Raw genomic sequence first — 24,873 nt, 5'->3', positions numbered from 1 at the left:
GTAGAAGCTGAAATATTCAAATATTTTAATATTTAATAGTTTAAAAATATTGTAATAAAATCATTATGGCCATATTTAATAATGCTCCACAATGGAGAATTACATTTTTCAGGGCCAGATCTGTCGCTGAGCTTTTGCTCACATTGCTGTTAAAATCCTAATTAAACAGTGTACAACTTTTTTGTGGTGTTTCAAAAGGCAATGTGAGCGCTAAAAGGAGAAGCTCTTACCACCTCAAATAACGTCAAAGATTGGTGGCTCTGGTAGTATGGGAGCACAGTGCAGCCTATGGCAGATGTCAATGGCAGAGCACAATTTCAGGATTTCAATCTTAAAGTTGCTCACGTGCTAAGTTCTCAAGTTGCAGGCAGTCTCAGAGGAGTAATGAGGCTGTTCACTGTCAACACAACATCCCACTCTAACAAGTAAAATCTGGGCCAATGTTAGAAAACCCACTTGTTTGAGAATTCAGAAAAGTATGTTGGTAAATAGCAGCAACTTCAAACGGCTACCCAACCAAAATTACAAAACCTGCAAGCAGTATTCAAAAAACACAAAAATCCGAATGGGTGACTAGTCAACAAAACCCTATCCTGGCCATTACAGCTAATATAACATTTTGCTGCAGTAATGAAATGGCAAGTCAACAAGCAAGCCCATCAGATCAAAAATTTGTCCAAATAATATCAATTATTACAAATAAAATTGTTCGTTCTTCCTTCATGTATCCAGATGTATATTAAGATTGATCACCTATTTTCACATTCCCACAATAAATAAAGATATAACAGTATTTCAGAAACATTTAACTTTGTAATTAATGTTTTTTTAAAAGTGCCATACAGGACATACTGCCCCTGATCTGCACAGCTTCACTTACTTTACATTAACATGTGTTTTGAACAAAGGCTCCTCGGAAGAATCCGAATCTGTAATACAGAAGACAAACTTCAAACAATTGTACAATGACTAAATGCTAGTTATCATTCAAGCGGCAGCATTCTCTATTCATACATTTAATCATAGAACTCTCCAGTGCAGAAAGAGGCCCATCAAGTCTGCACTGACCACAATTCCAGCCAGGCTCTACCCCCACATCCCTACATATTTTACCCACTAATCCCTCTAATCTAAGCATCCCAGGATACTAGGGGCAATTTTAGCATGGCCAATCAACCTAACCCACACAACTTTGGACTGTGGGAGGAAACCCATGCAAACACGAGGAGAACGTGCAAACTCCACATAGACAGTGACCCGAGCCAGGAATTGAACCCAGGGTCATGGAGCTGTGAAGCAGCAGTGCTAACCACTGTGCTACCATGCCGCTTTGCTCTCGTGTATAATCTAAACCGGTAATGTGGCGTTGCCAGAAGGACCATGTTCTTGCGCAAAGTATTAAATGACAACCTCATTCACAGTAGGGGAGCCAAAGCTGTATCCAAAAAGCAGGTAGGAAGGTCTCCCAGTGCCCTGGCCTGCATCTACTTTTCAACCAACGCCATAAAAAAAATGGTCAGACCCTTTATCTTCAATATAAGATTCACTGGTGCTTGGAAATTATTCCATGGAGCAATATAGGGCTTTTCCCAGGAAGGTGGCACAAACAGAATTGGCCAGAGCTCACCCACCAGCCGAACAACATCACTGCCAGTGTACTAAGGGGCAAACTAATTTTTTCCTCTTGGGTTTAGGTGGGAAAAGGTGGGTACTCAGTCCAGATAACAAACAAATCACATAAAACAAAGATCATCTCTTCATACTGGTCAATTAGAATTCTTACCAAGTCCAATGTAGACTGAAGTGCCCTCTATTTTCTGCCTTTTGTTTCTCGAGGAAACCTTTCTTACAAATTCAGGAGGGTCAGAGCACACCTTATGTACAAGAGAACAAGAAGCTACTTCAGAATTTCTTTAACATTCAATATGGTCATTTCCTGATAAACAATGATGGTGATGATGATAAAACTACAGTGATTACATCACAATTGTCAATATTTCAGTGTAAATGTCACATATGAAGCCCATTGACTGATGTCTGACACAATACCTGCCACCGACAAATAAGGTCAACTCAGAACTCCAAAAACAAAGAACACACAAAAAAATCACGTGGAAGTGACTGCAAGACTGTGGTCTCAACTCAGGCTTCAGAATTATCATATAAATTGATTGGATCATCATCTGAATCTCATAATGAAACCACTGCTGTGTGGCTATCTTAACAAACCATTATATTAACATGGGAAAGTTTTTCAGATAAAGTTAATACTAAGTTGCATAAATGTATTCTCAGCTGTAATCTTATGGTGAAATCGGAGGTTTGATTAGCCAGCAATGAAAATTTCTAACTGCCAACTCAAGCTGTTAAAAACAGAGGTCCACTACTTGCATATAAAAAAAAACTCTGTTCATTCCCTATATAGCTTATCCACCTCATGTTCAAAGAACACAAGGAAGTTAAGAATATGTGTGAGGGGAGAGGGAGCAGAAATAATTGTAGAGGCTGGGTGGTTAAGTAAGTTCAAGGTTGAGATAGACAGATTTTCAATCAGTAAGGGAATCTAGGGTCATGGGAACAAGGCACGGAAATGGAGTTAAAGATTGTCACAAACCACGCTACATTACCTGCAAGGATGTCCCAACTTGAAACATAGGTTCATGGTGGTGTATTTTTTTTGGAATATTGTGAGGAGTCAGATGAAACCCAGTGGTGTATTTTTTTTTGGAATATTGAGAGAAGTCATAGTGAGAAAGTAGACTAGTCATTGTATAAATAATTATTAAAGAATATTAATTTGAAAATAATAATACACAACAAAAAGGACTACAATACTCTAAGATACTTAAGTACATGAATAACTAAACACACACACAGTTTATGAAGAAGCTACCCTTGTTCCAAAATTGATCTACAATCCCTGAACTCACTAAAGACTTCCCTTTCCCAAACACCATTCAAATTAAATAACTCCAAGGCAAATTCAGCTTATCTAGTTACCACACAATACAAGGCTGATGATCAAAACAGCTTTTCCTGGTCTGGTGAAAATATTTAAACTGCCTTTACGAAGGTTTCCTGCAACGCTTTGGTTCTAAGACCCAGATACATTACAGCATCTCCGAGAAGCAAGAGATATTACAGAATCCCTTGGCTATGAAATGGGTCCTGGCTTATTGGTTGTGAGGTGTAGATTGACCTGCCTGCTTCCGAGGGAGTTAACAGCTATATTGTTTCCCTTTTTTATATATTTACATAAGAACATAAGAAATAGGAGCAGGAGTAGGCCATCCAGCCCCTCGAGCCTGCCCCGCCATTCAACAAGATCATGGCTGATCTGTTGTGGCTCAGTTCCACTTTCCCGCCCTCTCCCCATAACCCTTAATCCCCTCTCTTATCAAGAACCCATCAACCCGCTTCTTAAAAATATTTAGCGAGGCAGCCTCCACCACTTCAACGGGCAGAGAATTCCAGAGATTCACCACCCTTTGAGTGAAGAAGTTCCTCCTCAACTCCGTTCTAAACCGCCCCCCCCTTTATCTTGAGGCTGTGCCCCCTAGTCCTACTGTCTTTTTTGAGCGGGAGGAGTCTCTCCACCTCTATCTTATCCATCCCATTCATCATCTTATACGTCTCAATGAGATCTCCCCTCATTCTTCTAAACTCTAACGAGTACAAGCCTAGTTTATTCAGCCTCTCCTCATAGCTCAATCCCCTCAACTCCGGTATCAGCCTAGTAAACCTCCTCTGCACTCCCTCCAGGGCCAAAATATCCTTGCGCAGGTGCGGCGCCCAAAACTGCACACAGTACTCCAGCTGCGGCCTCACCAATGCCCTATACAGCTGCAGCAAGACCTCCCTACTTTTATATTCAATCCCCCTCGCTATGAAGGCCAGCATCCCATTCGCCTTCCTGACCACCTGCTGCACCTGCAAGCTGGGTTTTTGCGACTCATGCACAAGGACCCCGAGGTCCCTCTGCACCGTCGCCTGCTGCAGTTTTTCGCCACGTAAGTAATAGTCCTTCCTACCATTCTTCCTACCAAAGTGGACCACCTCACACTTGCCAACATTAAATTCCATTTGCCATTTCCTGGCCCATTCGCCCAGCCTATCTAGATCCTTCTGCAGACTCTCCACACCCTCCGCACAATTTGCCGTTCCCCCAATCTTGGTGTCATCAGCAAATTTCGACACCCTGCACTCGGTTCCCTCCTCCAGATCATCTATATAAATGGTAAATAGCTGAGGCCCCAGCACCGACCCCTGGGGCACCCCACTAGTCACCAACCGCCAATCCGAATAGCACCCATTGACCCCCACTCTCTGCCTCCTATTTGACAACCAATCCTCTATCCACGCTAACACCCTACCCCCAACTCCATGTCCCCTGACCTTCTGCAATAACCTCTTGTGAGGTACCTTGTCAAACGCCTTCTGAAAATCCAGAAAGACCACATCCACCGGCTCTCCTCTATCCACTGCCCTAGACACATCCTCATAGAACTCCAGTAAATTTGTCAGACACGACTTCCCTTTAATGAAACCGTGTTGCGTCCGCCCTATCAAGAGTCGGCTACCTATGTCTTTCAAATTCTTTCCTTTGTGGAGCTTAGCATTTCTATAGCCCTGAATCACCCAGTCATTTAGGTGAACTGTTTCTGCCTGTGGAATTTAACATTTCTATAACAGTCATCTACATAATCTGTCTCTACTACTGGAGCAATTCACACCTGATCATTTTTAGATGCTTTTACAGAATCATACAGTGCAGTAGGAGTCATTTGGCCCATTGAGCCTGCACTGATTACAATACCCACAACTCCTTACATCTACCCCAACCAGTCCCTCCCAACAGTAAGGAGCAATTCAGCATGGCCAACTGACCTAACCCGCACATTTTGGACTGTGGGAGGAAACTGGAACATGCAGAGAAAACCCACACAGACATGGGGAGAATGTGCAAACTCCAGACAGTGACCCAAGCAGGGAATCGTGCCTGGGTCCATGGCGCTGTGAGACAGTAGTGCTAACCAATGTGCCACCGTGCCGCCCCTTTATGCATTTGAAATGCTCTGATCACTTTGGCGGCTTGCCTGCCCCTGGAAATTCTGGCTGTTACTGTTGTTAGGCAAAATGTTGGCTTTTCAGGCCTTTTTAAATTCTTGTTACTGCTGCGAGGTAGATCCCTGACAATTATCATATCAGATCACTCATGATTTACTGAATGGTGGAGCAGGCTCAATGGGCCGAATGGCCTTCTTCTGCTCCTATATCTTATGGCATGGTCATCGCACCCACTGTTATTAGCATGCAAAAAACCTCAACAATTTGTGAGGAGGAAAACATACGCCACAAGCTGCAAATGCTCTCAAATTGCTGGACAAGTTGCACCTATCGCCAACCTCCCCACGAAGGTCAAAGCATTGCTGGGTTTGCACCGTAAATGTGAATGAATCTCATCATAGCTATTTAAAGCAGGAATTTCACGCTGTAATGACTCTGTTAATGACATGATGTACGGTCCTGACAGAGAACTAATAAAACTGTAACACTTCACTTCTGCCCAGTACTAATTTGTTCCTGCTGAAAACTTTTTATTTTTCCTGCATCTTCCCTTTGCTCTTTCTTTCCCTTTCTGCATCTGATCGGACCCCAACACACCCCATCTCCCTCTCCAATTGCAACTTTTCTTTCCATCCGCAAATGTCATCGCTGAAGGAAATAGACCAGTGAGTCCAACATTCAAGATGTCTGAGGCCCTGCTTCCCTATCAAAATCGTGTTTCCAGCAACAAGCAACAAAAAATATTACCCCGAAATGGAGAGAGAACAAAATCCAACTATTTGATCCAATACAACCATAAAGCATTAAATAAATTATTGCAGTACCAAAGTGCGATTCTTGGAGATTCCAGTAGCTATGACATTCTGTGGTGTATTGTTACTCCAAGTACCGCTGTCATCTTGCCATAACTGTCTGTAAGCATCGATCTCAGCTGGAGTTCCTTTTGGCGTGTTGCCTATGGAGACTGTTCAAAAAGATGCAAGATTATTAAAAAAATCCAAATATTACATTTATTACTCAACATACATTCAATCATCTTAACAGATTGCTTTTTAATGGTTTTATTCCATGCAAAAAAAACCGGTAGGTACACAGAAGAGCACACAATATTTCTAGTCTTCCTTTTGTTGTTTCAAAGAGACGTGTGATTTTCAAATGCATCATCTCAAGGTCAGCAGCTAAAATATCGATTTTAAAACTGATTTCAACCACCCCCAATCATAAAACAAATATATGTTAAAGATGAAACATTTAATCTCAACAGCAATGAAAAGCACATCATTTTTTATAATTTAAAGTTTGTAGTCAAAAATGAGCAACTGCACTGCACTGAGAAACATCAAACAGTCTAACATCAATAACTACCCAGAAAATAGTAGTAAAACCATTTCCAGCTTCTGGGTAACTAATGTACAGGCCCAGGCCAACTTGCCTCCACCTCCTCCCCTCTCTATTCCCATCCCACCCAAGATGCTGCCGGGCTTCTGACTCCCCCTAAGGGATTTCCCTCAGTCCCTGAACCCCGAGAAGTACCTTACCCCTAGCACAGCTCCCCCAAAATCCAACGGAATCCACTCCACCAACCCTCCTGCCCCCAGCCCCGCAGGGGACACCCAAGCTTCCAGAGTGTCCCCTGAACTTCCACTCCAACATTGCCTGCACTGCCCCCCCCACCACCCCGCCCCCCAGGTGTCTTCCTTTATTCCAGGGCCTTTCCCCTCACTCCCAAATCATCTGGGGACCAACACCCCAACTGTCTGACAGCCCTCAGGCTGCATCCCCTCTCCCCCTACCTCCAATTCTGCAGTGCTTGACTGAGGACTTTCGGGGGTGTGCTACCGGGCACATTTCTTGCCCGTATTTGGAAGGTCAACATGACAGGTTTGAGATTTCCTGCTAAGAAACTAGGAGCTAAGAGCAAGCAACCCACTGCCTTTAGCAAAAGTTCAGGTCGATGATAGGTTGATGGAGAAAAAATAATAGTGAATTAGCTTCGAAACATATTTAGGGAATTGCATTTGTACATTCAAACATCTGAAAATTTGGAAAATGTCTATTCATAATCAATTAACATAAAAGAGGCACATTTAGTACTTTTTTTAAAGATCACAATTAAAATGGAATAAAGTTAATTTTAAGTTGGTTGCCAATTTCATAAATAATTTGTAAAATCAGTTTTGATGCTTCAATACATTCCTTCTCAAAGGCTCGAATTCTTGCTTCAGAAGATGCTGAATTTATTTCTTGACCAAAAAAAAGCTTGATATCCTGTTCAACTAGAAATTCAAACTTTCTTAATCCAAATAGTTAATGACAGTGGTTAGTACTGCTGCTTCACAGCACAAGGAACCCAAGTTCAATTCCTAGCTCAGGTCACTGTTTGAGCAGAATCTGCATGTTTTCCCTGTCCGCCTGGGTTTCCTCCAAGTGTTCTGGTTTCTTCCCACAGTCCAAAAGATGTGCTGGTTAGAATACATTGGCCATGCTAAATTCTCCCTCAGTGTACCTGACCAGGTGCCAGAGTGTGGCAACCAGGGGATTTTCACAGTAACTTTATTGCAGTGTTAATGTAAGCCTATTTGTGACACTAATAAATAAATTTAACTTAATTTTAAGCACTAACTATTCATTTTGTTATTACCTATGTTACGTAATTCAAATTACTTGATGTGCAAAAATAAATTAACTTAATAAAATATACTACAGGGTATTAAGAAGTCACAATTAGGAATGAAAGGGCATAATACAATAAGCCATAGGATGTATATCTCTTTCAATTCCATTTCTAAATCTCAATTTTTTTTGGTATGCAACACAAGGCTTTTTTTATAATGTCTTCTGAGCTGCTATATGGAACTAGGCAACATATCATTTTTTGATAATTAAGTTTAACTTTGCTTTTACTCATCCATGTGTGAGTGTAATGGATTTGAAACATTGATAAACACCAAAGCAGCAAGGCTGGCAAAACTGGTACAACAAAATTAGCATGACAAGTGTGACTTGATTAAGCACAACACAGAAAGTAGAGCTTTGGAGATAATCTAAACGCTTCTTTCAAACAAGGCTGCATTGAATCTCCCATTGTCAAACAGATAAGTGGGATGCCTGCAAACAACTTATTCTTCAATTTTGCTTCTTTAAATCCAGAGTAAAAGTTTAAGGATTAGAACACAAGACTAATGAGAATCCTAAAAGACAGTTAGGTTATCTATCAATGCATTCTATGTTATGTGACTAGTTACAAATCATGGAATGATAGTGATGGATTTCGGAACAACTATATTCTACAAACTATTCCATCATTTTGACCTATACTTACAACCTCTATTAGTCAGGTGTTGTAGCATCTCAATCATAGACTCATAGGGAGAATTCTTGCATTACTTATAGTGGGTAGATAACCTTCAATAATTGTCTAGAATTACTTGTTGTCAAAGTGATATCTGAGTATTTGGGGTTATTGCAAGGTCCGAATTACCTTCTTATTGAAAGGGAGCTGGGAGCTCCAGGTCCCAATAGGCCTCAGGTGTTTTGCACGTGTGCAAATAGCACATGTATAATCCTCGGTTTTGGAGATTTTCAGGCCAAGGTCAGTGCATCTCCATGCAAAGAAAAGAGCACAAAAACCCCTAGCACGTGACCCAGATACAGATCACGACCATCAGAGAACAATCCCAGACAGGGAGAGTACCGGTTAAAGAGAAAGAGCAAAGAAATAGGTTCCGAGCAGAAAAAGGGTGATGATGTGGAGATACCAGTATTGGACTTGGGTGGGCACAGTAAATAGTTTCCCAACACCAGGTTAAAGTCCAACAGGTTTACTTAGAATCACATGCTTTCGGAGCACTGCTCCTTCATCAGATGAGTGGAGAGTTGGGTTCACAAACACAGGATATATAGACAAAGACTCAATTACAAGATAATAAAGAAAAAGGGCAGTGATAAATACAGTTTAATTAATGAGGGCTCAGAGGAAGCCCTGGAAAATCAAAGAAACCAGCAAGCATTGATGATTCAGTGCTGTTGGGGCAAACGTGCCCACTTTGGAGCAATAGTATACTCTCTGCAGTGTACCCGAAATGCTGAAATTGCGCTGCAAGTTAGTGCTGGAGTGTAGATTTGGGAATCCTGGGGATTGGGATCTCAGGAAACAAGATCAAAAACTTGTGAGGTGGGCCATTATTGAAGCCATCACAGTTGGACCAAATTTTGTATAGACTTCCAAGGTTAGGTCTTCAAAAGATGAAGACTGGAATCCCTAAGGAGAGAGGGACAGTTTCAATGAGCTTGATTGACTCATGTTGGGATGGTTTACTGAGAACTTTGTGGAACCTGCCTGGTCATATTTTCTACTTAATGTAAAGTGTGGGTGTCAGATCACATGTTCCTGATATTAATCCTGAATGTTTGATGATAAGTTGTTTTACCCTACTGACTTTGTCTAGTAAAATTTATGTTTGTTTGTTCAGAAACCATGGTATTTTGTGGTTTTATTCTCTCATCAAGTGTCTTGGATTTCAGAAATTTTGTCTATGTTACTGGCCCCTATCCGGATTGTACCAAACATTTGAGGGTCTGGTTCAGGATCATAACGTACCCAAATTGAAAACTGTTCGATAGCATCACAGGTGCACAGGTCTCAAAATGTCATGAATAAAATGCTGCTTTGACTCCTGATTTCTGTGATTTACCATGTTTTAAGAAGCATTCATGTTTATTTGTTAGTAACTACATTTTCCCAAAATGTAAACCAATGAAAAAGCCAAATTGTGTTCCTAGGACTGCCTTACACTTAAAAGGACAAATATAAAAAAAAGCATTGAAAAGAAATGTGAACACTTTGGAAGAAAATAGTTTCATGAGTTATTATGCCGCTATGCATTCAAGTCCCGGAACTGTAATTTTAACTCAAAACACTAAATTATCCTCATAGTTGTTAAAATTTGTTCTTGGGTGAAATTAAATTGGGGATGTCAACCCAAATTGTATCAACTTCCTTTTCTCCACTATTGAAGTACAGCATTAATCCATTGATCAGAGCACATTAAATGTTTGCATGAATATTGCAGACTGCTCTCATCTCCCTTCGGTTTATAACTTCTGGATCCATTTAATTTTGTAATAACTTTCCAGTTTTGTTCATTTTCCTGCCCATTAGTCACCAGTTCAATATGTACATCTAAGAACTAAAAGCAATCATTCTCCAAAATATACTTCTTGGGGAAAACAAAACACACTTCTTAGGTGCTGAATGCTATGAAATGCAAGAATTATCTCAGAAATAATAAAAGCAGTTTACATACTTACATTCATAACCTGTATCCAATTCGAAGGCATGGATTGCTTTCATAATACCCTCTGTAAGTTGCTTAAAGCGCGTGCTTTCCTGCAGACTCCTAAAACGTGTGGTAATATTCCTTTAGTATTTCAAGATTGATCACGAGGTACACGTCATGATGGAAAGTGAATGTCGTTTAGATATCAAGTGTAAATTAAATGTTATACAATCACTTGCACTAAATCGCAATCAATGATAAAACATAGCAAGAAAGAGCAGCAATAAAAAAACATACATCTGAAAACACTTCACTGTCATCAAGAACAGTACTGCAAATATTAAAATCTACTGATCTACCAAAACAGACAAATCGGTGACCCTTATAATTTTCTTTAATCCTATTTCTCTCGTGAGCACTAAGATGGCTATAAATATAGTGAACACTCCAATAAAATTGCTACCTATATTCAGAATAAGTCTAAAATATAATTACATATATCCATACACATTTCCACTGTGCAATTTCTGGATTGATCTCAACACGATAATAAGACACAGTACCATTGAGCTTCCATTAATTGCACACTCATTTTTCTGCAGGTGCTGAAATGTTTTCCTGATTTTATTTATTTATTACCCAGGGGAATATGAGCATTGCTGGCAAAGCCAACATTTGCTGCCCATCCCCAAGTGTCTGGTGTTGAGCCATTTTCTTGAAGGTTTGTAGTCCATGAACTTAATAGATTGTCTAATTATTTTCCGTGTTTTATTATCTATTCTAATATTGCCAAATGTGAACACTCAGTGTTAAATGCATACAGAAATTTTGTGGATGTCCTTTTAATGTCCTTCCATTATATTTGAAGTCTCAGAATTATCCATAAAATTGCTCTTCCCGCTGACACTGAGAAGACAAATTTGAATGCAAAATCCCATAACATGCAGCACTAACATTTGCGCTGAATACAAATTCAAGTCCTAAGTACAGTTTGGTATGGATCTGGAGACGAAAATAATCAAATTGAAAGCATCTAGGAATGTGCGTCTAAAGTCTGACAGACTGAAGTCTCTGGGTTTGTGAATGTCTCCTCCCCACCCCACCAGAATGGTTCACTCCAGCGGAGTTTACTACTACTCCCCACTAACAGGGAACATGAGGCTGACCCCTCACCAGGCAAGACTGTTCCCTTCCTGTTGGCGAACACTTCAGTGGTCACGGGCATTCAGCCTCTGACCTTCGGGTAAGCATTCTCCAAGGCGGCCTTCACAACACACGACAGCGCAGAGTCGCTGAGCAGAGACTGATAGCCAAGTTCCGCACACATGAGGATGGTCTCAACAGGGATCTTGGGTTCATGTCGCACCTGCTGGAGGGAACAGAGGCCATTGAGCCCTACCAGTAGGATGGGGAATCTTAGTACTGCCCATTAGGCAGTGCCAAAGCCTATTACGGCCACAGCGGCGGCAATCATAAGACGTGGGGGAGGCCCCCACTGCCATTCTGCAAACGAATTGGTACATCCGTGGCACAGGGTGGATGGCAACCAGGGCTCCCAGAGGTTAAAGAAGGGTGAGGGGTTGGGGGGGGGGGGGGGGGAAGAGAGAGAGAGAGAGAGAGAGAGAGAGAGAGAAAGAGAGAAAAAGAGAGAGAGAGAAGATAAACAAACTTCGGGGCAGCGATGCAGGGTCATGCGGCTGGCCAGCAATTGAGCTGGCTAGCTTTTGGGGGCTGGAAGTGTGGGCCCGTTGTGCTTGCGTCGATCTCCGCACTGACAGGTCAGTGCATGCACAGTTGCCCACTCACAGTATTATGCTGCTGACCTCTCCACATCATGACTCTCCAACAGGAACAAGCTTTGCCCACTGATTTTCAGACTGAATCTCCCCAGGGCACTCCGCAGTGCTTAGAAAGTTGGAGATTCATTCTGAAAATCCTACTAAAAAAACACCAGAGGGAATTACTACTGTTTTCACATAAATTCAGTACTTAGAATTTTTTTGGGGAGAATTGCCCCCAAAATGTAATAATTAATGAAAAACGAAATGCAAAAACAAGAGACTATGAACATTGAAGTAGTGGCATTGGGGGAATATTCAATGAGTCAGGATGTATAAGAGTCACATTTCTTTATTCTTATTGGGATATGTTGTCTATCTCTAAGTTCCATTTCAGAAAGGGCAGTTAAGAGTCAACCACGTTGCTGTGCACCTGGAGGCACACAGAGCCCAGACCAGGTAAAAATAGCAGACTGCCTTCCCTAAAGAACCAGGTGGGGTTTTTTTTTTAGAACAATTGATGGTTTCATGGTCACCATTATTAAGACTAGTTTTATGTTCCAGATTTATTAATTGAATTTAACTTCCACCAAGTGATGGTAAGATTTAAACCCATAACCCCAGAGCATTAGCCTGGGCCTCTGAATTACTAGTCCAGTGACATTACTATTATGCCACCATATTCCCCAGGTGTATGGAGCAGATAACAACAAAACCTACAGAGGCACATGTATGTGGAGCATAAGCTTTACCGGTGTAACCCAAGATACACCAACGCATAAGCCCTTGGGCAAATTGTCTTCTTTTTCTGGTGAGAGCATCCTCCAATATAGTACATGAACAAAATCAGGAACAACAATTTTTACCTACCTCTTGCTAAACGTGTTGTTACACAATGGACACTGTATAGTACTTTTCTTCTTATCAAAAAGCTTCAATATACAGAACCTTCATAAAATTAGAAAAAAAATTAAAAATTAGCTGGAGAATAAGTGACAGAATAACCAATGTTTTACTAACTGCACTGAATCACTGCTCTATTGGCAATTTTTCAATGAAAACATGCACAACATAACATTCACAAATTTTGTTTCATTCATTTATTAATTAGTTTCAGTATCACGTCTCACCATTGGTACTCATAGCAATCAAAACCAGATGATTTTTAAAAAATACTTTCACATATCCAGTGGCATTGCTCACTCGAGCTAAAGCAATGGACGGTGGGATTGGGGTGACCACACCACCTTGGATACCTCTTCCCTGTTCATTGATCAGAATTGGAACAAGTGATTGACATAGGGTAAACTCCCAGCCCCTGGAAATGAAGCAAATTATCAGTTCCTTGGAAGCAGATGTATTTTCAGATGGAAGTTAGACCGAGCGAGATGGGGGAAGAAAGAGTTTCCCGACACTTTGGCTGGAGAGCAGAATGCTTTTGTCACAAGTTACAGATGTTAGCATACTGCCTTATCTGTCAGTTTGTCCTCTGGGGTCAGTAAACCGCTCAAGTCACAGATCTTTACTTTTCCTATCTATTTAACTGATGTATCACATTTAAACTACTGCTCCAATTAAACTACTTTAACATCACTTATGGAGTTCTCAACTGCCTAATGTGTGATTCCAGAATCTTAAAACTATTTGTAAATTTCAGGCCTTGTTTTAAAAATAAAACATTGTTTTACATTTTACAAAGTGTGGCAGAGGAGGTGCAAGATTTTTGTAAATTCCAATAATTTAACGTAATTTTTTTGTAATTAAGCATTTTGACTAGCTTACCTTTCTTCTTTAAGCAGTTAAGAATGGTGACAGTTTGAAATGCTCTGCCTGGGAGGGAGTAGGGGTGAGTTAACTTATCCTTTAAAAAGTCTCTGGATGAGTAATTTGCATGTCATAGATTCCCGACAGTGCAGAAGAAGGCTATTCGGCCCATCGAGTCTGTACTGACCACAATTCCATCCAGGCCCTATCCCCTTAATCCCATGCAATTCCCTCCCCCGACACTAAGCATGGCCAGTCTACCTAATCCACACATCTTTGGACTGTGGGAGGAAACCGGAGCACCTGGAGGAAACCCATGCAGACACGGTGAGAATGTGCAAGCTCCACACGTGACCCGGGATAACATAACATGACATTCAAGGCTATGGGCCAAGTGCTGGTAAATGGGATTAGGTGGGAGGTCAGGTGTCTCCCATGGGTCGGTGCAGACCCAACAGGCCAAAGGGCCTCTTCTGTACTGTATGATTCTATGAGTTATATTTTAACATGGAAATACATGAGTCTCTCTTCAAAACTAAGGGTTTAGCACAAACCTACACAGAGAAAGTCCTATAATTCAAATCTAAATAATGCCATGAGATTGGATTTAAATAATTGGCACTCAGTTCAAACAGAGCTGTCAGTAATATAAATGGCTGGAGTAGAATCTCAGCATTTTGTTTTAAATGAATTGTCTAACTCAGGGGGCGAGGGCGAGAGAGAGAGTGTGTACATGTACACACTTAAATACATACAAAAATGCTAATTCAGCAGAATCATAATTTACAATAGAGATTTAAAAATGATGACTGCGCTGCGAAAGAGCATAGTTTCTGCTGTAAATACAATCCGTATACGTTACTGTTACTTGTTGGTGTAATGTTAAACACATTTTGAACAAACTTGCATTTATGTACTTTTCACAACCACAGGTTGACGCAGAGCTTTACAGCTAATTAAATACTTTTGAACTGTAGTCAGTCATTGTTGCAATGTGGGAAGTATGGCTGCCAATTTGTACTCAGCAAGGTCCTACAAATACAGTGTGATAATGATGAGGTTATTTGTTTTTGTGATGTGGATTTAGGGATAATGACTGGCCAGGACAACAGGCATAACACGCCAACTCTTCTTTGAAATAATGCCATGAAATCTTTTACATCCACCTAGAAGCACCTCAGTTTCAAAGTCCCATCCTAAAGATTGCACCACCAACGCTGCAGCACTGATCAGTATTGTATTGGAACATCAAACTTCATTTTTGTGCTCAAGTCCTGGAGTGATGGCAATTCAATCATGGCCGACTCCCTTGACAGTCAAGGTCTGCGATAAATGTCTCTTCACCTGCACGAGTTAGCAAGTGCCGATTCAGCAAGCAATAAGGCCAGAAAATCTGTCAATCATTTATTTTTAAACTTAACAGGATTACTAAAAATGTCTTCAGATGAGTGCATATTTTACTTACCGACAGAACTGATGATCACATTTTGTAGAAATTGGTTCTTTCATCAGTTCTAAGCTAATACATAAATGAAAGGGTTAATTCATGAATGCTACGCAACAGCAAAAAAAAACAACAACCAACAACTATTATCACTATCTGGTTACAGCATAGGAAGCCATTCAATTAGAATCATAGAATCCTACAGAGCAGGAGGAGGCCATTCAGCCCACCAAGTGTGCACTGACCACAATCCCACCCAGCCCTATCGCCATAATCCCATGAATTTACCCTAACTAGTCTCCCTGACAGTAAGGGGCAATTTAGTATGGCCAATCCACCCAGCCTGCACATCTTTGGACTGTGGGAGGAAACGCACGCAGACGTGAGCAGAACGTGCAACACACAGTCACTCAAGCCAGGAATCAAACCCGGGTACCTGGCACTGTAAGGCAGCAGTGCTAACCACTGTGCTATCATGCTGCATTCTTAAGTCCATGCTGGCTTCCCGCAAAAGTAACTCAACTTGTCCCACACCACTGACTCAATACCTCTGGAAATTCCCTCTCCAAGCCACAATTGAAAATATTTAAGATTTGCAAAGCAGTGTGTAAAGATCTCATTACTTTAATAATGAATTTATTTGGAGATGGCAGATAAGAAGCACCCCTGCATCGTTAAGGAGAACAGCACCATGTCCATTCACAATTCTTGAAAAATGAGATTTCAAAAGTGCAACAAACAGGACATAGCCAACTGTTGGCAGACTGAACATGCTGTCTAAAGCAGTCAATTAGATACAAATTTCAGGCAAATTGTATTCAAAATAAGCAAATGACATATTCTGGTATTTCAGAAACAGGCAAAATTATGACTCACCATATCGGACATTCTAAATTCTTCAACATTAATGAGAGAACCTTGTGAACACGTTCAATCTCTGACTTGCACAAAGACATTTCTGTCTACTTTGATTTGATGACCTCTGCAAATAAATTTATACCTTATTAGAAAAAGAACTATTGGACCCTTTGGATCCTTTCCCCAAGATTAAGTGTTATATATAAACTGCAATTTAATTGAACATTATCACAACTTGTGAATTATATGAATTGTATAATCACTTACTATCATTTTTGCTGCTTGATTTCTTGAGGCCATCTCAATAGAATATTAATCACATAACTCAAAAGGAGGATAATTAAGTATTTCTGCAGTTGTAAAGACATTGAAACCTGATACCCAATACACAGATATCATGCAGCAAGATGAGCACAGAAAGCAGATCTAGTTAGTGCAACGAGCTGAGTCCAGCACACAGGTGCAGACGTCTACAGAAAGCAAGAAAGAGACAGAGGGGAGCTGCTCATCACACTCAGGAAGGGGGTCAGATTTTCTATTTGACAAAAAGAAAGATCAAATGTATTATGAGAGCTGGCTATAAAGGTCCAAGGGTGGGAAGGTTGTGTGAAAAACTCAGACGGTGCTGGGTGTTTTCCCCAGAAATGGTCTTGATGATGATAATCTTACTCATGAAACTCACAGGTGAAAGCTGTCGTTGGACGGACCTCCTGTCCTACCCTGCGTGAATAAAGAATGTCAACCTCTGGAGCTCTGTCGCTCCATAGGTACATTGGGGAGACCATGCAGACGCTACGACAACGGATGAATGAACATCGCTCGACAATCACCAGGCAAGACTGTTCCCTTCCTGTTGGCGAACACTTCAGTGGTCACGGGCATTCAGCCTCTGACCTTCGGGTAAGCATTCTCCAAGGCGGCCTTCACGACACATGACAGCGCAGAGTCGCTGAACAGAGACTGATAGCCAAGTTCCGCACACATGAGGACGGTCTCAATAGGGATCTTGGGTTCATGTCGCACTATCTGTAACCCCCGTGACTTGCCTGGGTTTGCAAAACCTCACTTACTGTACTGTCTGGAGACAATACACATCTCTGTAACCTGTGATCAGTGCTCCTTCCACTCACATTGTCAGCCACTTCAGGTCTTGAACAGCAGGTTAGGTGTAAGGATTCGCATTCTAATCAGTAATCTCTAAACTGTCTGTGCTTTATATGCTCTGTCTGAGGCCAGAATTCTCCATTCACCTGACGAAGAGGGAAACCTCGAAAGCTTGTGAGTCTATTATCAAATAAATCGGTTGGACTAAAACCTGGTGTTGTCAGACTTTTTACTGTGTTTGCTCCATAGTGCCACATTTGTGAAAGGAGTGATATGAATGCTTGAGGTTGTTTAAGACATAACTTTCTTGTTTCCGCTGTTCAAAATGAATATTACTGTCTTATTTGAAGTATTTGCCTGTAATTCATGTTTCATTTGTATTGGTTCTGTTTCAAGTTAAAGTAAAAGGTATAATGTAAAACAGTATTGATTATTTCTTCATTTCAAGGTCACTCAGTAAATTTGGCTACTTTGGTTTACAGTTCCCCTGTATTCGCTCCCTAAAATTTCTTGCAAATCTCATTAGTGCAAGCATGAGCATAAACAATCACGGTCCAAGGAAAGTGCCAAGCTAACGCCATATAATCCTTTGCCAAATATTTTCCTTGTGTCCACTTAGATTTCCTCCCACAATTCGAAAGACATGCTGTTTAGTTGCATAGGGTGGCAGAAGGTTAGCACTGCTGCCTCACAGCGCCAGGGACCTGGGTTTGATTCCCGTCTTGGGTGATTGTGAGGAGTTTTCACATTCTCCCCATGACTGCATGAGTTTCCTCCCACAGTCCAAAAGACGTGCTGGTTAGGTGCACTGGCCATGCTAAATTCTCCCTCAGTGTACCCAGGCACCGGAGCATGGCAACTAGGGAATTTTCAAAGCAACTTCATTGCAATGTTAACATAAACCTATTTGTGACTCTAATAAATAAACTTTAAACAAATATGAAAATTAAAGTTTCTAGCTATCACTCATACAGATTTAAGTACAGCAAACTTAGTACCTTGCTAATCTGGAAGCTACTGATTTTTAATAGTACATACTGTCGCCAGTGCAATTGCAGATTTGTGGTGGTTCACATCCCCACCCCTGTCCAGCACATAACCACCCTACCATCTAGCCAATCACCCTCCCCCGTGGCTGAAATTAGAAAGAAATTTGGCACAGAAATTGACAGGCATATGGAAAAACAGCAAGGAAATCTGAGTATAGTGCAATTAGTCGTACAATATACTTGTGACAGCGTTCCCTCAATCTTTTATGTTTGTTATTGTGTTGTAAACCAACCTCACATGTCTCTGGACACAACTACATTGGAAATTCCATTCCAGCACGTTGCACCAGTATATCAGTGCAACAAAGCACAGAGCAAACAACTTATTAACTAGATCTCACTCATTCAAATCCAATGCTCACCTTCTGTTTATATCTTAACTGTTATAACTTCTTATACCTTTCTAACTCAAATATATGCTTGGTCTTAGAAATACAGTTTGTGTTGTATAGATTTCCCCAAATCATTGTGACTCCCTCACTCACTATAACTGTGTCCCAATCTTTCATATTGTCTAGATTTTGTTCTTTGTCTCAGTATCCAGAGATGTCTATACCCCATGGCCCAGTCTCTCCATGTGACCCAAATCTGCCTCTCTCCCTAACTTCCGGTTGCTCCATTTCCTCCTGACTGCAGAATCAGAGATATAAATTTTCAATCCAATTCGAAATGAAATATATGATCCATTCAATATCCATTTTATAAATCAAAATGCCATGAAATACAAACTAATCTCCCAAACTGATGAAATTACTACAGAAATCTTAGCCACTGGAAACAGCATTATGAATGAGGTGGCACGGTGGCACAGTGGTTACTACTGCTGCCTCACAGCGCAAAGGACCTGAGTACCTTTGGGTCACTGTCTGTGTGGATGTTCTACTTATATCTGCGTGGGTTTCCTCTGGGTGCTCTGGTTTGCTCCCATGGTCCAAAGATGTGGTTAGGCGCATCGGCCATGTTAAATTCTTCCTTAGTGTATCCAAACAGGCGGAGTGTGACAAATAGAGGATTTTCACAGTAACTTCTTTACAGTAAGCCTACTTGTGGCTAATAAATAAACTTTAAAACTTTTTTAAATATTCCACATTTCACACACCAGCTCCCATCCTTTGCATCCAGAAACAACATATCCATGCATTGCACCTTTTTCAAACTAAACAAAAGCTTGGGGGTCAGCCATTCCTTGTCCTGGTTCATTCCTCCATGGCAACATGCCTTGTTTCAATTCAAACAAAACCTAGCAGTTAATCACTCCATGGTGAATTCACCACGATTCTAGATGGGCCTGGGTAAGACGCTCTTTTGGAGAGTTGGTGCAGACTTGACAGACTGAAGGGCCCCCTTCTGTACTGTAGGATTCCATGGTACCAGGGTTCTCTTGCCAACAAATTAGCATCCTCTTTGCACACAGTATAAATTGTTTGTCCCTTTGACATTTGTTATTCTTACATCTGGCCTGATGAGAGCAAGACAAAAAGCTTCAACAACATGTGCCTTTTCAGCAAACCCAAGTTCTGCAGAATCACGGAATCTTACAGTGCAGAAGGCTGCCATTTGGCCCATTGCGTCAGCACCATCTCCCAAAAGACACCCAACCAGTCCCATTCTCTAGCCCTATCTCCATAGTCCTTCAAATCAACAGTTTCAAATATGTATCCAGCTCTCTTTTAAAGCCTCCTGTGGAATCTGTTTCCACCACTCCCTGCCATGCATTCCAAATCCTAACAACTGTGAGTAAAAGAAATGTCTCCTCATCTCAGTCTTAGCTCTCTAACTGACCGTCTTGAAATTGTGGTCCCCTAGTCACTAGCTAATGGAAACATAATATCATTCTTTATCCTGTCAAAATTGTTCATAATTTTGAACACCTAAATAAAGTCACCTCTTAATCTTCTCTGCTCCAAGGAGAATGAGGTCAATTTCTCTAATTTTCCTTGTATCTAAAATTTGTCATCCCTGGTATCATTCCAGTAAATAAATCTTCTTTGCACACTCTCTCAGGCTTTAAAATTCTTCTTTAAATGCAGTGCCCAAAACTGAATGCAATACTCCCAAATGTGGTCTGACCAATGATTTGTCCAGGTGTAGCATCAGTTCTTTCCTTTCATACTTGATGCCTCTATTTATAAAGCCAAGGATCATATAAGCTTTCTGAATAACTGTTTCGGCTTGCCGGGCCACCTTCAGAAAACAACGTCCTTTAATCCCTCTGCTCCTGTACTCCCTTTGAAGTTGCACCATTATCTGTACTCCCCTCAACTCTTTACTACCAAGTGACTGTATATACTCTCTGTGGGGGACAACAACTTGCTTTTGTATGACACCTTTAATACAAGATCACAAGGTGCTTCACAGCAGTATAATCAGATAAAAAATGACAATTCCAGAACAGGGGACAGTAGGATGAATGATCAAAAGTTAGGCCAAAGGCCTAGAGAGTCTCAAATGAAGAGGAAGAGGCAAAGAGGTTCAGGGAGACAATTTCAGGCCTTAAAGGCCCAGGCAGCTGAAGGTTGGGCTGCCAAATGATGAGGTGAATGTAACGGTGAATGGACAATAGGGCAGAGTTTGAGAAACACAGTCTTCTCAGAGTTTAGAGATAGAGAGAATGAGACCTTGGAGGAATCTGAACACGCGGGTGAGATTTCTTTTCAAAGCATTTGAAGGATAGGCCTTAGAATACAGAGGTGACGGATGAGCAGGACTTGATGCTTCACTGGTTAAAAGATAAGAAAAGATGTGCACATGTATGGGCGCGCGCGTGTAGTGTGTGTGTGTGAAGAAGCACACCAGAATAATCGAGCCTGGAGATAACAAAATCACAGTTTATCCAAACATACAAAGTAGAAGTAGGTCTTCAGTTCCTCAAGCTCGCTCCACCATTCCATAAGATCAAGGCTGATCTGCTGAAGTTTCAAGTTCGACATTGCTGTCTACTCTAGACAATCTTTGATGTCCTGCACTAACAAGAATTATCAACCTCCACCATAAAAATGTTCAATAATTCCGCCTCCAGCAGCATCTGAGGTAGAGTGTTCCAAAGTCGCACAAGCTTCAGGAAAAAAAATCATCTGTCTGAAAAAAAGGTGGCCTTTAATTTTAAAACAGAAGCAGATGGGCTGAGATAGGGGTCATTATGGAGATGGTTGTATGTGGCATTGGTAATGAAAGTACAGAGGTGGTTGGATGCACAACAAATGGTTATGGAGGATGCTTGGGTTGTGAACAGTATGGTTCAAAAGACAATGATGTGGAACACCCCACTCACCTGACAAAGGGGCAGAGCCCCAAAAGCTAGTGGCATATGCTACCAAATAAACCTGTTGGCCTTTAACCTGGTGTTGTGAGACTTCTTACTGTTAAGACAATGGCCAGGTTAGGGGACAGAGTCAGTGTGATTTGTGAATTTAAAACATCTTTAGTCATCCTGGTTATTAATTGCTCAAAGTGTATTACCATCACTGAATCCCCCACTATCAACATCCAGGGAGTTACCATTGGCGAGAAACTCAACTGGACTAACCATATAAATACTGTGGCTACAAGAACAGGTCAGAGGCTTGGATGTGACAAGTAACTCACCACCTGATCCCCATAAGCCTGTCCACCATTTACAAGGCGTTAGTCAGTAGCGTGATGGCATACTCACCACTCGTCTCGAGGGTATAGCTCCAACAACACACAAGACAGGTGACATCATCCAGTACAAAGCAGCTCACCTGATTTGCACCACATCCACAAACACTCCCTCCTCCACCACTGACACACAGTAATAGCAATGTGTATCATCGACAGGATGCACCACAGGCACTTACCAAATACTCTTCGACAACACCTTCCAAACCATGACCACTACTATCTAGAAGGACAAGAAACAAGACATGGGAACACCATCACCTGCAAGCTCCTTCTAAGTCACTCACCATCCTGACTTGGAAATATATTGCCCATTCCTTCACTTTCGCTGGATCAAAATCTTGGAACTCCTTCCATAAAAGCTCTGTTGATGTACCTACACCAAATGGACTGTAGTGGTTTAAGGAGGCAGCTCATCACCATCTTCTCAAAGGCACCCAGATAAAGATGGGCAATAAGCATTGCCCTCTCCAGCAAAGCCCACGTCCCTTGAATGAATTTTTTAAAAAATGCAGTCATGGGAGTGGTTTTAACCAGATTTTTTTAACCAGATACTTATGCATATGAAAAATCTATTGCAGTTTCCAGGAATCAAGGGAGTTTAACACTTACTTCCCGGTCACTAAACACAAGCTCCTCAATGTTCAGGTTTACTTGTGACCTCCGAGGAACATATACAAAACTCACAACTTGTCTTCAGCAATACCACAAGAAATCACAGTTTAAAAATTAGTCCACTTTGATTCAAGCCCTCCAAATAAAACACAATTCTTGTTTAAGCTAGGAGGAGGGCATGTTAGATTTGGATCTGGCATGCAATTGCCTTCAGTCAACAGTTGGTTCAATAATTTCCAGTCATAACTTCTGCTCCCATTTTTTACTTGCTGGTAGTGGTTCCAGCACCTCTCGATCTACTTTCAGTTTCTGTTCTTGTACGACTGCCTTTTTCCATCCTTTTTCTTACACAATCATCCCTTTCCTTATTTCTGCATGATCGCGCATATTCCTCTTCCTTCATCACTGCTTCTGTTCATTCATTTACATGTAGTCTCCCAAAGCACCAGGGAATCTCTCAAGTGCAGAAGGTAGCCATTCAGCCCAAGTCTGCACGACTCTAAAAGCATTTTGCCCAGGCCCACGCCCTTCCCTCCCTCATCCCACAACTCCGCACGTTCACTATGGCTAATCCACCTAACCTTACACATCTTGGGAAACCAAGGGATAATTTAACATGGCTAATCCACATAACCTGCATCTCTTTGGGCTGTGGGAGGAAATCAGAGCACCCAGAGAAACCCATGCAAGGCAAGTCATTCACTCACTCTGCTGATACTACATCCTAAGCTATTTTTCTTGGTCTGTTTTTTGTTGGTGATGTTGCCATCACCTACTACTCTCAGGGGCAAGGTGAAATGATCAGTTCCCAGTCTATCTCGGCCACAAGAATCAAACCTGCACTGCCAGCATTGCCTCTGTACTTCATCAAAATCCAATATATTAAGATAGCTTTTCCCAGTTCTGATAAAAGGTCACTGATCTGAAATTTTTAACTGCTTCTTTCTCTACAGATGTTGCCTATTCTGCTGAGTATTTCCTGAATGTTTTTGTCTCTGATTCCCAGCATCCACAATATTTTCGCCCTTGTTTATTTCGACAGATTCAATTGGTTTCACACACCTTAAATCTTTCTCAATATCCACAACACTGTTACGAAACAGTTAACTTTCTAAACACAACCAGTCCATGTAAATCCACTGCGCAAAATCTAAATTATTTCAGCATTGAAATAAAGTTCACTTGAACGAGTTTCTCAATCGACACAACACTTCCTAGATCAACATCCAGGCAGCAGCATCATCATCCCACAATAACAGAAAAAAATTGCTGGAAATACTTAGCAGATCCGGCAGCATCTGTTGGGAGAGAAAACATCATCCCACTTCTTTAAACAGCAAAAGGAAACAGGCACTGGAGTGTGGCAACTAGGAGATTTTCACAGTAACTTATTTGCAGTATTAACATAAGCCTACTTGTGACACTAATAAATAAATAAGTGAACTTTAAAACTTTAGAAACAATCTTTTTCTAAGATAAAAGTAAAATCTGCAATGCTAGAATCTGAAACAAAAACAGAAAATCTGTGCAGTTTCCCACCATTGACTTGTGATTGTAATAGGAGTAAAAGACAGTGAGAAAGAGGACAAAAACAGAAAATCTCAGCAGCTCCGACTCAAAACATTGGCTCTTCTCGGTCTGCAAAGATACTGTAGACCTATTGAAATTTTCCAGCATTTTCTGTTTCTGTCCTCCATAGTGGAGGACATGCCCCTGTTTACGTCAAAGGTGATGAAGTGGAGATGGTCGAGAGCTTCAAGTTTCAAGGTATTCAGATTACCAACAATCTGTCCTGGTCCTCCACGCCAATGATATAGTTAAAAAAGTTCACCAATGCCTCTACTTTCTCAGAAGGCTAAGGAAATTCAGCACACCCACTACAACTCATCTATTTTTGCACCATACAAACCAGCCTATCTTGGTATGGCTCCTGCTCTGGCCAAGACCGCAAGAAACTACAAAGGGTCGTGAATGAAGCCCAATCCATCATGCAAAACAATCTCTCATCCACTGACTCCGTCTATGCTTCCCGCTGCCTCGGAAAAGTAGCCAACATAATCAAGGACCCCAAGCACCCTGGACGTACTCTCTTACATGTTCTTCTGTCGTGAGAAAGATGCAAAAGACTGAGAACACATACCAACCAGCTCAAGAATAGTTCCTTCCCTGCTGCCATCAGACTTTTGAATGGGCCTATTGTATATCAAGCTGATCTTTCTGTACATCCTATCTGTAACTGCAACACTATATTCTGCACCCTCTCCTCTTTCTTTTCC

The 24,873-nt window shown here is 41.2% G+C and overlaps 1 protein-coding gene across 1 annotated transcript in view; it reads right to left on the bottom strand.

The window, feature by feature from the left end:
* The window catches only part of LOC145359213 (breast cancer type 1 susceptibility protein homolog), an 82,963-nt gene that overhangs the window by 55,230 nt on the left and 2,860 nt on the right, over window positions 1-24,873 (bottom strand). Inside the window, exons 2-8 of the mRNA XM_080213689.1 lie at window positions 16,209-16,314; window positions 15,354-15,407; window positions 12,995-13,072; window positions 10,378-10,466; window positions 5,892-6,031; window positions 1,784-1,874; window positions 881-929 (exon numbers count right to left, since the gene is read on the bottom strand). Of these exons, the coding sequence (XP_080069815.1) occupies window positions 881-929; window positions 1,784-1,874; window positions 5,892-6,031; window positions 10,378-10,466; window positions 12,995-13,072; window positions 15,354-15,407; window positions 16,209-16,288 (581 nt within the window). The 5' untranslated portion in view covers window positions 16,289-16,314. The remainder of the gene's footprint in view (window positions 1-880; window positions 930-1,783; window positions 1,875-5,891; window positions 6,032-10,377; window positions 10,467-12,994; window positions 13,073-15,353; window positions 15,408-16,208; window positions 16,315-24,873) is intronic.

The sequence above is a fragment of the Carcharhinus amblyrhynchos genome, chromosome 27, assembly GCF_965287045.1.
Source record: "Carcharhinus amblyrhynchos chromosome 27, sCarAmb.v2.hapA, whole genome shotgun sequence".
Classification (NCBI taxonomy): Eukaryota; Metazoa; Chordata; class Chondrichthyes; order Carcharhiniformes; family Carcharhinidae; genus Carcharhinus; species Carcharhinus amblyrhynchos.
This window is presented reverse-complemented; position numbering and strand designations above follow the sequence as displayed.